The following is a 12,791-nucleotide window of genomic DNA, read 5'->3' on the forward strand; positions in this document are numbered from 1 at the left end:
GCTATATCTTTACTATGAACTGGTACTGGTTTGCATGATCATGGGGATTGTTGGACAATTTCAATTGGGGATGATTGTTTTCAGTTCATTTTTGTTTTTCTAAATTTATTCAATCTAATTTAAGTTTTGCTCATCAAGCTGTTCTGATGACAGGGTGTTCAGTCACTGAAGGGATGTAAAAGCTTTTCTCTAATTTTAACAAATCTGGATTATTTATGGAGGTGTTCATGCTCTCCTCCTAAGTTTCAATTAGTCAGAATTATCTATCACGATGGATCTTTTTTTCCCCTCTGTTTTAGTATTTGGAATATTCTCTAAACTATTGGAATACAAGTGGAAACAGAAAACTTTCTAAAATACTCTTATTTGAATACGCATTGAGTAGTCAATATGTTCTAGAAAAAATTATAATTCATTTCAAATTGTCTATGCTGAGATGAAATAAAAATTAGTTCCAATGATCCTCTCCAACTCAAGAAGCAGTTTGGTATGTCTCGCTGTCTGTGACATTTAAGGGTAAGATAAATGTAAGAATCACTTACATCCTGCTTATTTAAATATTAAAAAGTGTGCTCTTTACACAGGGACCTGGACAAATGGGAAAAGGAGGAAGCCTTGGAAGGAAACCTGGTAGGTCTATTGGCATCTCCAATCATCTTAATAAACTGGTCAACAATATTTTTCTGAAGAAGGGTCTCGACCCGAAACGTAACCCATTCCTTCTCTCACGTGATGCTGCCTGTCCCGCTGAGTTACTTTTGTGTCTATCTTCAATTTAAACCAGCATCAGTTCCTGCCTACACTATTTTTTAGATATTTGGGTTACCTTTTTGGATGACCAGAATAAAGAGAAAAACAAGGATTTCTTGTTGTTTACCTCATGGGACATTTGGTTTTTTTTTTAGCGGTTGTTAAACTTCTGAATGGTTATCTGTGAAGGTTAATTAAAATAATTTGCATGTAGAGGAGGATGAACGAATGTGAAGTGAGATGAAAAACCAATTAAACCCCCATTTTGTTTATTGGGGAAGAAATGAAGACCAGCATTGTTATAGAATGGTCTGAAGAAGGGTCTCGACCCGAAACGTCACCCATTCCTTCTCTCCCGAGATGCTGACTGACCCGCTGAGTTACTCCAGCATTTTGTGTCTACCTTCGATTTAAACCAGCATCTGCAGATCTTTCCTACATATTGTTAGAGAATGGGCAGTTTTTACAATAGTATAAAATTGTTTGTGAGTCTGAAATCTTTGTAGATTTTTTTCAGTATGGTGAAGAAGGCTGGTTCATGTGATGGTTACATTGGAACTGCCTCTGAAAAATAAATTCAGATGTTGTCCATTTCATAATGTAACGTCAGCAAGCACAGATAGTTTCATCATGAGTGCAGCTTTAAAATCTAGGCTGCTATCTCATTGAGTCATATCTGGAAATAAAGGTTGGGGAGTTGCAGGAGTAGTTGATACTGAGTTATTCCAGTGCCTAATTGGCTAGATTACTGCAAGAAAATAATTTGCGATATAGTGCGACAACGTTTGAGTTGTGGCCTGTGGTGAGTTTTGTAACCTCAGCCCTTATGGACTTAAACTTCCCAAAGCTTTTAATCTCTGGGGGGTTCTTTGCATTACCAATACAAATTGATTATAGTGATTAGTAGATATATTACTGTAACATGGGATTATCAGGTGCTTGAAGGCAAAATAGATGGCTTTCCCTCTTTTCATCTGACTTTATTTGTTCACTCTAGCTTTTGTCACTTGAAGCTATCAGGTTATCTTTGGTACTGCCATGTTGAGTTCTGACCACTTCTAACACACAAGCTAAACTTGTGGTTTGTTTGAAAGCATATACACATATTCTTCTATTCTATTACTTCCTTTCTAGTTTTGATAGTGTGAGGTTTTAGCGGTGAACTGAGGGAGGGAGGATTCCCCGGTCGGTGGCAGGCCTCGGAGTCTGAGAATTATTTTGATGTTTCTGTGGTCACTAATGATCAGATTAAAATTTTCTCTCTCCTGAAAATGGGTGTGCAGTGTGAAACTTGTGATTTCTGATTTTTTTTTTTAAAACTCACTGCATATGACACATTTTATTGGGAATGGGGAACAGGTTTTCCTGCTGTCAATGTTTTGATTAAGTGCAAAATCTTCGAGGCATTTGTTCTTAACCCAAGCATTGATCTGATGGACCTCTGGTCTTGTCCTTTTTACAGAAATTGCACAGGTAATAGCTCCTTACACAGCAACTGGAGCCGAACAACTGACACTGGCACCCGGCCAGTTAATTCTCATCCGCAAGAGGAATGCTGGCGGATGGTGGGAAGGAGAACTTCAGGTAGGAAGTTATGTTTGCAGTCTTCTTCAAGAGAGTTCTGGAGCACACAGCATGGAAATAGCCCCTTTGGCCCAACTTGCCAATGCCAACCAACATGTCCCATCTACACCAGCTCCACCTGCCTGCGTTTGGCCCATATCCCTCTAAACCTATCCTATCCATGTACTTGTCTAAATGTTTCTTAAACATTGCGATGGTACCTGCCTCGACTACCTGCTCCGGCAGCCTGTTCCATACACTCACCATCCATTGTGTAAAACAAAGTTACCCCTCGCGTTCCCATTTAATCTTTACCCCCTCACCTTAAACCTATGTCCTTTGGTTCTTGATTTCCACTACTCTGGGCAAGAGACCCTTGTGTGTTTACCCGATCTATTCCTCTCATGATTTTGTACACCTCTGTAAGATCACCCCTCATCCTCATGCGCTCCAAGGAATAGTCCTAGCCTGCTCAACCTCTCCTATGGCTCAGGCCCTCGAGTCCTGGCAACATCCTCATATCTTCCCTTTCCAGCTTGACAACATCTTTCCTAGAACATGGTGCTCAAAACTGAAAACACAATACTCTAAATGTGGCCTCGCCAATGTCTTATATAACTGCAACATGATCTCCCAACTTTCATACTCGATACTCTTAACATTATGTTATGTTAAAAGCGTGAATAATATAATAAAATTTAGGGGGAAATATATTTTCTGGGGAAATTGGTCTCTTTGGTATGTGTTATTTGAATTGAGATTGTGTGTGGTTGTTACCTTGGTCAACTGGTTGGAGTTTCTATTGTAATTGTGATGTCAGTTTAAATGAATGTGTATGTGAAAGACTCAGTTGCCATATGCCATACCAAGCGTGTCGTGTTCTTGTGCAGTTTGTGACATCAACTCCACCTGGTCCAAGCCTGAAGCTCTCAGCTTCAGAGGTTAATATTCTTCGCATCAGCCATCATCCTCTTGAACACTACTTGTACCAACTGAACTACGAACTGTCTTGAATAGGGACTTCGGGCGTTTGTATTGCACTTTTTAAAATTCATTGAACTTTCTTTTGTTTATTGTGTTCATCTACAAGTACAATAAATCCTCGTTTCAAAAGACCTCTATAATGGATTTTGGTTATAGTGGACCAAATCTGTTGTAGACTGAAGGTGGGCACAAAAAGCTGGAGTAACTCAGTGGGTCAGACAACATTTCTGCAGAAAAGGAATAGGTGACATTTCAGGTCGAGACCCTTCTTTGGACTAAAGTTTGAAGAAGGATCTTGATCCGAAACGTCGCCTATTCCCTTTCTCCAGAGATGCTGTCCGACCCACTGAGTTACTCCAACTTTTTGTGTCTATCTTTGGTTTAAATCAGTATCTGCAGTCCTTCCTATGTTGTAGACAGAGTTCGTTGTTGCACAGAATGACCATGAGGTTGATGGAACATATTGTGTTTTTGAACCATTTTAGCCGAATTTACTTTTAGAGATACAACGTGGAAACACAGTCCACACTGACCAGCGATCACTTGTCTACTAGTTCTATCCTACACACTAGGGACAATTCAATGTATAGGATAGAAATACCACAGTGGTTCTATCTTTCCATCCCACATTGCAAAGACAAAGGCATTGTGACAACGTGGATTTCCCCCGAGCATCTCGCCCTCCTTATGGAAGAGGGCCATTTTATTTTATAAAAACTCTAGAAATTATGTACTTGTTAATGGATTTCTACTTGCAGAAAAATAAACATTTACATGGGTAATTAGATCCATAAAACATTCTGTGATTTTAAATTAATGTTATATTGATTGGCATTTCTAGATTTTTGGTTTCACCTCCAACAATGTGGTTGATCTGTTGAATTCTCTTTTTCGTTTGTATTGTAGGCACGAGGCAAGAAGCGACAAATAGGATGGTTCCCTGCCAATTACGTGAAACTTTTGAGTCCTGGAACAAGTAAAAGTACTCCAACGGAAGCTGCAAAACCCCCTGTAACAGCAAATGTCTGTAAGTTTATCTTGGTAATTATTTTAGCAATTTGTCATTGCACTGGATGTGTGGACCAGTAATGCAAAGAATCCAGGACAAAGCAGTTTGCTTAATTGGCACCCCATCAGCCATCCTTATCAATCGTTCTCTCAATCATTGGCGCAAAGTGACTGTGTTCAAAAATACCATCTACAGATATATCGCATGTACTCTCCAGGCTATTCTGGTAACACCAACCAAATATGTGGCGTCTAGCACCGAGAAGAGCCAGGGCAGTGTTGTTGAAAATGGTGGACGCAGCTCAGACCATCACACGAGCCAACCTCCCTTCTATTGTCTCCATTTATACCCCATGCTGCCTCGGCAAGGCCACCAGCATAATCAAGGACAAGTCGCACCCCAACCACTCCCTCTTCTCCCGTCTCCCATCGGGCAAAAGTTACGGGAGTGTGAAAACTTGCACCTACAGATTCAGGGACAGTTTCTTCCCAGCACTTACTTATCAGGCAACTTTGCCATCCTACCAGCCACTAGAGAGCAGTCTTGAGCTACTATCTATCTCATTAGAAACCCTTGGACAATTTTTGATTGGACTTTACTGGACTTTATCTTGCACTAAACGTTATTCGTGTTATTCCCTTTATCATGTATCTGCACACTGGATTGTAATGATGTATTGTCTTTCCGCTGACTGGTTAGCACGCAACAACAGCTTTTCTCTGTACCACAGTACACGTGACAATAAGCTAAACTCAAACACAAGAACCACTGTCTGCATGTTCCCCTCGAGTTGCACGGTATCCTGACTTGCAAGCGTGCCTGTGCTGCATGGTTGCTGGGTGGAAGTCCCTTCTGAACAGCACTCTGCAAGCCTTCACTAGAAGGAGTACACTAGTTCCTTGTGTGTGCACATACTTGGCCAATAAACTTATTCATTCATTCAAGAAAGCATTCCTAATGCTGAGGAAATTAGTCATTCGCAACAAATTCTGGACTTGCCAGCCATGCATGAACCAGGGTGAGGAATGAAACTCATCAGGAAGGCTGGCTTTGTTCTGGGGGCGGAGTTGGATTCATGGGAGGTGGTCTTGGTGAGGAGGCTGCTCCTCAAACTGTCCACTCGCCCAACCTGTCCAAATCATCCTGCATTCTCATAGCATCCTGTTCACAGTTCACACTGCCATCCAGCTTTGTCATCTGCAAATTTGCTAATGTTACTTTTAATCCCGTCATCTAAATCATTAATGTTTCTTGCAAATAGCAGCGGTCCCAGCTCCGAGCCTTGCGGTACCCCACTAGTCACTGCCTGCCATTTTGAAAGGGACCCATTAATCCCTACACTTTGTTTCCTGTCTGCCAACCAATTTTCTATCCATGTCAGTACCATACCCCCAATACCATGTGCTCTAATTTTTCCCATTAATCTCCTATGTCGGACCTTATCAAAGGTTTTCTGAAAGTTCAGGTACACTACATACGCTGGCTCCCCTTGTCTATTTTCTCAGTTACATGCTGACTCGGACCGATCCTGTTACTGCTGTCCAAATGTGCTGCCCTTCCATCTTTTATAATTGACTCCAGCATCTTCCCCACCACCCATGTCAGGCTAACTGGTCTATAATTTTCTCTCCCTCCTTTCTTAAATAGTGGGATAACATTAGCCACCCTCCAATCCACAGGAACTGACCCTGAATCTATAGAACATTGTAAAATGATCACCAATGCGTCCACGATTTCTAGAGCCACCTCCTTAAGTACCCTGGGATGCAGACCACCAGGCCCTGGGGATTTATCAGCCTTCGGTCCCATCAGTTTACCCAACATCATTTCCTGCCTAATGTGCATTTCCTTCAGTTCCTCCATCACCCTAGGTCTTCTGGCCACGAGTACATCTGGGAGACTGCTTCCTCAGTGAAGACAAGTCCAAAGTACCTGTTCAACTCATCTGCCATTTCCTTGTTCCCCATAATAAATTCACCTGTTTTTGTCTTCAAAGGACCCACATATGTCTTAACTAATTTTCCCCTCTTCACATACCTAAAGAAGCTTTTACTTTCCTCCTTTATATTCTTAGCTAGCTTACCTTCGTGTCTAATCTTTTCTCCCCATATTGGCTTTTTAGTTATCTTCTGTTGCTCTTTAAAAGTTTCCCAATCCTCTGGCTTCCCGCTCATCTTTGCTATGTTATACTTCTCTTTTATTTTTATACTGTCCTTGACTTCCCTTGTCAGCCACGGTCACCTCTTACTCCCCTTAGAATCTTTTTTCCTCTTTGAAACGAACTGAACCTGCACCTTCTGTATTATTCCCAGAAATACCTGCCATTGTTGTTTCACTGTCATCCCTGCTAGGGTCTCCTTCCAGTCAACTTTGGCCAGCTCCTCCCTCATGCCTCCATCGTTCCCTTTGCTCAACTGTATACAAACACTTCTGATTTTCCCTTCAGCCCATCAAATTGTAAATTAAAACTTATCATATTATGGTCACTACCTCCTAATGGCTCCTTTACCTTGAGTTCCCTTATTAAATCCAGTTCATGACACAACACTAAATCCAGAATTGCCTTCCCCCTGGTAGGCTCCAGTACAAGCTGAGTACAGGAGAATATTGCAAAGCACAGGAGAATAAAGCATTATCGTCTTTCTAGTCACTCTTTAGACGTTTAGTCCTCAGACTTTAGAGATACAGTGCGGAAACAAGTTTTTAGCCCCACTGATTCTGTGCCGACCAGCGATCACCCCGTACACGAGCACTATCCTACACACTGGGGCAATTTACAATTTTACAGAAGCTGATTAACCTACTAACCTGTGGGAGTGTTGGAGGAACCGGAGCTCCAGAAGAAAACCCACGAGGTCACAGGGGGAACATACAAATTCCACACAGACAGCCCCCATAGTCAGAGTTGAACCCGAGTGTCTGGCGCTGTAAGGCAGCAACTCTACCGCTACGCCACCGTGCCACCCCTTGCCCCACTGTGCTGCCCCTTAACTCCCAAACCCCATTGCATGTTTTGTCCACCACCAAACCCGGAGGTAAATGTTGAGCTGCTTTATTCAGAGACTTCATTGAAGTTATGAAATGCTGCTTAAATGATTGATTTTCTGTTTCGGCAGTGTTCCAAGTGATTGGGATGTATGACTACATTGCACAGAATGACGATGAACTCGCGTTTGCCAAAGGACAGATCATTGGCGTTCTTAACAAGGACGATCCCGATTGGTGGAAAGGGGAGCTCAACAGCGTCGCAGGTCTCTTCCCGTCCAATTACGTGAAGCTGACGACGGATATGGACCCAAGCCAGCAATGTAAGTGGCTTTTTTAAAAACTTCTTACTATCAAAACTGGTCAGTATGAAAACATGCAGCATTGCTAAAGTTCCACAGTGCTGCTGCATTTAATAGTCTCTTTGAAGACCTTCCGATTAAAGCAGTTCTTTTCAGTTCCCATCCCTTTTTTGTTTCCTCTCTCTGTTAGAGCATGCATTCTTTTTGTTTTCTTTCATCATTTGCATCACACTTGTTTACATGGCTGACTCATTTCCTAGCTTGAATTTTGCACATGTTTCGTTTGCTTATGTGTTGTGTTTTCCTCCTTTTTCTAGGATCATATGTTGCCCAATCCCCACTCAGGCTTGAAAGTCCTCAAAGAGACCCACTATCCCATATCACTACCAGAGGGATGATGGGAGATGCAGCCTTGATCATGTGACTTCTGCATGATCATCAACTGCCTACTGACTAGAAGATGACTGCAGAGCAGTTTACCTCATTTTACTTTAGTTGTGTATAGTCCTAGATATTTTTTAGTTTGTCTTTTAATTTTTTTTTAAAGGATAGTGGGTCCTTTTGTGGCTTTTGCTGCCCCCCTCCCCCCAGTTTATTACTGTACCTGTGGGAGAAAAAAAACAAAACCACTACTAGTTTTTTTAAAAACTGCCCTTCAAAATTAAGGCAAACCAATATTTTCATTTTAAAATATTAATTTTAAATGCCTGCATGCTTTTTGTCTTGCAAAACGACCCACTATCAAGGAATGCTGCATGTGGTATTAACTCTTCAATATGTCCTCTTTCAGAAGCATTTTTTTTTAAATTCAGCGTCTGATTATATTGAACAACCTTGTCACAATGTAAATGTTCAGTATTAAAAACGATGATGCAAGTCATAGCCATTCTGTGAAAGGTAGAGGTGCTTTTTGAAGGGATTATTGCTGCGCTTAATGCAATGAGTTTTGTGGCCATTCTTAATAAATATTCCTCGGTATGTCTTGGCTCTGATCCACAAGTTTCAAATAAAATATCACACCTACTGTACTACGGAATGACATGAAACGTCTTCTCAGTGCAACAAAGACAAATATATTTTGTGTTGTACTAGCTTCCCCAAGTCTGCTTCTGCTTTTTCATTATTGTGGAATATGTCACTTGAGCAAAATATTCTTGACAAGAAAGAATGTATAGAAATACTATCCTACAATTAACTACAGTGTTTACAAATTGTAATCTTTTAGTGCATTGTATTTATACAAATTAACAAAACGATGGAGCTTTTACTTAGATATAAAATTTGACAATTTCTGTGGCTCAGTTACCATGTCACCATCAGATGCTGCAAGGTATGGAGTGAAATTCATGCTAATCATTTTTAAAATGGTAATATTGTTTTCAATTTTTATTTTCTACAACACAGTTTCCTAATACAAGCAGTATATGTAGTGTTGCTTCTCATGAGGCATCGGAATAGTGCACAAAAAAAAGCTGAGGCTTAAATTTGGCTTCATTTTTTGTGTGGAAGTATTTCATTGTTATAAATATAAAATATATATAAATATATATGATATGACCAGTGTTAAGAACTGGTTGTCACATACATCTTTGAACTACATGTACAGGTAAAAAATTAAAAGCTCCATTTTAAAAATGAACTCTAGCGTGTGTCTTTGTTTCTTTATAATATGTAAAGTATTTTGGTTCAGCGTGAATGTCCTTGAACTCTCAGCACAATTATCGTGACTTTTTCATTTTTTTGTGATCCTTTAATACCATGGAAAAACTATGCTGACCTAGCTTTGGTTTAAGATTGACTATCTTCTGTTTTTCAATGTTTAAGAAACATTTAGACAGGCACATGTATCGGATGGGTTTAGAGGGATATGGGGCAAATGCAGGCAGGTAGGACAGGTGTGGATGTGATATGTCGGCCGGTGTGCGAAGGTTGGGCCGAATGGCCTGTTTCCATGCTGTATGACTCTAACTCTCTAACTCTGGCCTTAGACAGCCAAGAGCTTTCATGCAAAAATTCTTGGCTGCCTCAGAAGTTGAATTCTCAAATGAAAATTTGCCCCATCCAACTTCTTTCACATTTGGGTACCAACGGTGGTAGAAATGACAGTAAACACCAGTGGCAGGCCTGTTTGGTAGACTTTTGTGACTTAGTCAGTGCCAAAACTTGGCGACACTTCTGTGGTGCCGAGGTGAGGTCTACTACATGATTGTGTGCAAAACCAAGCATTTCACTGTATCTAGGTACCCATGTGACAATAAAGTATCATTGAATTGAATAGAGATCAATTTTTGTCTATTATTGCGACAATAAAGTATCATTGAATTGAATAGAGATCGATTTTTGTCTATTTGTAAATGTAGCAGCTTTTGGGTACTATCTAAAAGTGTAATGGTAGCATCTACATTTCAAAGTAAAACATGGAATAAATTATATTGCACACTCATTGTCAAATAAAGATTTAAGTTCATTGTAGAATGCTGATTATCAGAAAGTATAGTGGATTTCTGACCCAAATTCTTTCAGTGAGATTTTTTAGTTGACTTTGCATTTGTTTTTTTAAAAAAAAGATATTGACTTTTTAAGAAGCATTTAGACAGGTACATGGATAGGACTGGTTGAGAGGGATGTGGGCCAAACGCAGGCAGAGGGACTAGTATAGATGGGACATTTTGGCCTGTGGGGAGCAAAAAGGAACATGAAAGATTGAAAAGACTAGGCTTATATTCACTGGAGTTTAGAAGGATGAGAGGGGATCTTATCGAAACATATAAAATTATAGAAGGACTGGACAAGCTAGATGCAGGAATTTTTTCCCTATGTTGGGCGAGTCCAGAACCAGGGGCCACAGTCTTAGAATAAAGGGGAGGACATTTAAAACTGAGGTGAGAAAAAACTTTTTCACCCAGGGAGTTGTGAATTTGTGGAATTCTCTGCCACAGAGGGCAGTGGAACCCAAATCATTCAATGGATTTAAGAGAGAGTTAGATAAAGCTCTAGGGGCTAGTAGAATCAAGGGATATGGGGAGAAGGCAGGCACGGGGTATTGATTGGGGACGATCAGCCATGATCACAATGAATGGCGGTGCTGGCTTGAAGGGCCAAATGGCCTCCTGCACCTATTTTCTATGTTTCTATGAATGTAACTATCTTGTAATATGCATCATTCTTGAGGTTTAGTGGTACAGTGAAAATCTTTGTTTTGCATGCTAAGTACAGTCATTAAAGCTAAACTATATATAAATCCGATCAAGTCGAAGTCAAGTACATCTAGTTAAACTAGAGTACATTAGGTAGAGCAAAGAGGAAGATATGGAGTACAGAACATAGGTCTCAGCATTGTAGCACATCAGTTCCATAGATAAAGTCCACTGTCTGCAATGGGGTAGAGGTGAATCGGACACTTCCCTAGCTTATGGAAGGACCATTTGGAAGCCTGACAACTGATGGGAAGAGGTTCCTCCAGCACTTTGTTTTGCTCAAGATTCCAGTGTCTGCAATTCCTTGTTTCTTTTTAATTGCTCCACGGCAAAAATCTCTTCAAAGTATGCTTACTTTGAAGAATTTCTCTCTCCAATCGGAATTCTGTGAGCCCCCCCCTCACTGCTCCCCAACTGCCCGTTTGCCAATCATACCCCCTCACCTGTGTCCAACTATCACTGGCCAGGCTTTGTGCTTCCCTTTCCTCTCTTCCAGCCCTCCCTCCTCTCCCCCCCCCCCCCCATTATAACCAGTGTGAAGAAGAATCCCAACCCAGAATGTTGCCTGACCTGCTGAGTTATTCCAGCACTCTGTATTTTGGTCAAACTATCAGGATTTTTGTGTTTTGGCCAATTTCATCTCTCAGCCCTATCTCCCCTGATCTCGGAAAGATTTTATATCCCTGAATAGTCACCCGTTTATGGTGCCCAGGGAATAAACAAAGTCCTCTTTCATTTTTATTTAATTAACGTGCAATAATCTAACACATTAGGCTTTAACTTGGGCTCTAAATCACAGCAGGATTTATTAAACAGTAAATGACCGAGTGACCAGTAGGCATAATGCAGCGTGTAGTTTAATTACGGTATTTGTGCAAAGATTTTCCTGTTTGTGAACCTTTGTTATAAAAAAAGAATTGCTGGCAATGCTCAGCATCTGTGAAGAGCAAGATTAAATATTTTGCAGCTCAAAACGATTTAAAAAAACATGCTTGTTCTGGACCCAAAGAGCTACAGTATCTAAAATAGGCACTTGAACCCAATTTGTCCATTCCAAACAAGTTGTTGAACTGTGCATTGCCCACATCCCACCTTTTCGGTCCACATCCCTGTTCAAGTGCCTTTTTAAATGTTGCAATTATACCCACCTCTACTACTTCCTCTGGCAGCTCGTTCCATACATGCATCACCTTGTGGTGGAAAAATCTTTCCCCTCTTGCCTTAAACCTTTACCCTCTAGTTTTAGATACCCCTACCCTGGGAAAAGGACTATGGCTACTCACCGTACCTATGCCCCACATGATTTAACATACCTGTACAAGATCACCTGACTGTCTTCAAAACTCTAAGGAAAATGGAGGTATCAAAATTTGTTAGCAAAATAGCAAAAATCAAAGCTACTATCAAAATGCAATACTTTGCTGTTATCACAATTAAGCTCCTTCAGCCATTGCTCAGCGTGTTGACTCACTTGATCGAGATCCCACTGTAAACTTGGGTAACCTTCATTGTCCATTATATCAACAATTTTAATGTCACTTGTAAACTTATTTGCCACACCGTTACTCCCTTTATCCTACGCTGTGGATGGCTGGTTTGTGATCATGTGTAGTCTTTCCACATGCAGCAAAAAGCTTTTCACTGTACCTCGGTACACTTGACGATAAACTAACCTAATTTACAAATCGTTAATGTAAATGACAAACAACAATGGACCCAGCATCAATCCCTATTGCAACCCATTTGCTATAGGCATCCAGTCCAAAAAACAACCCTCTACCACCATTCTACTTCTATTTTGAAGCCGATTTAGTATCCAGTTGGTTTGCTTGCGGCAAAGGGATGGCCGGCAGCACCTTGGGTGGCAGCGGTAGAGTTGCTGCTTTAGCATTTGCAGCACCAGAGACCCGGTTTCAATCCGGACTACGGGTGCTGCCTGTACGGAGTTTGTACGTTCTCCCCGTGACCACGTGGGTTTTCTCCGATATCTTCGGTTTCCTG

At 40.9% G+C, this 12,791-nt stretch overlaps 1 protein-coding gene across 5 annotated transcripts in view; it reads left to right on the forward strand.

Annotated features, from left to right (window-relative positions):
- Positions 1-12,791, forward strand: part of itsn1 (intersectin 1 (SH3 domain protein)) — a 165,107-nt gene that overhangs the window by 102,196 nt on the left and 50,120 nt on the right. For 4 of the 5 annotated variants that reach the window (XM_078409696.1, XM_078409695.1, XM_078409698.1 and 1 more), the window contains 4 exons: positions 585-630; positions 2,213-2,334; positions 4,204-4,324; positions 7,423-7,614. In XM_078409696.1, the coding sequence (XP_078265822.1) occupies positions 585-630; positions 2,213-2,334; positions 4,204-4,324; positions 7,423-7,614 (481 nt within the window). Of the gene's footprint in view, positions 1-584; positions 631-2,212; positions 2,335-4,203; positions 4,325-7,422; positions 7,615-7,910; positions 9,214-12,791 lie in introns of those variants that run through there. The other variant, XM_078409699.1, reaches the window with a different exon arrangement.

Source organism: Rhinoraja longicauda, chromosome 12, assembly GCF_053455715.1.
Source record: "Rhinoraja longicauda isolate Sanriku21f chromosome 12, sRhiLon1.1, whole genome shotgun sequence".
Lineage (NCBI taxonomy): Eukaryota > Metazoa > Chordata > Chondrichthyes > Rajiformes > Arhynchobatidae > Rhinoraja > Rhinoraja longicauda.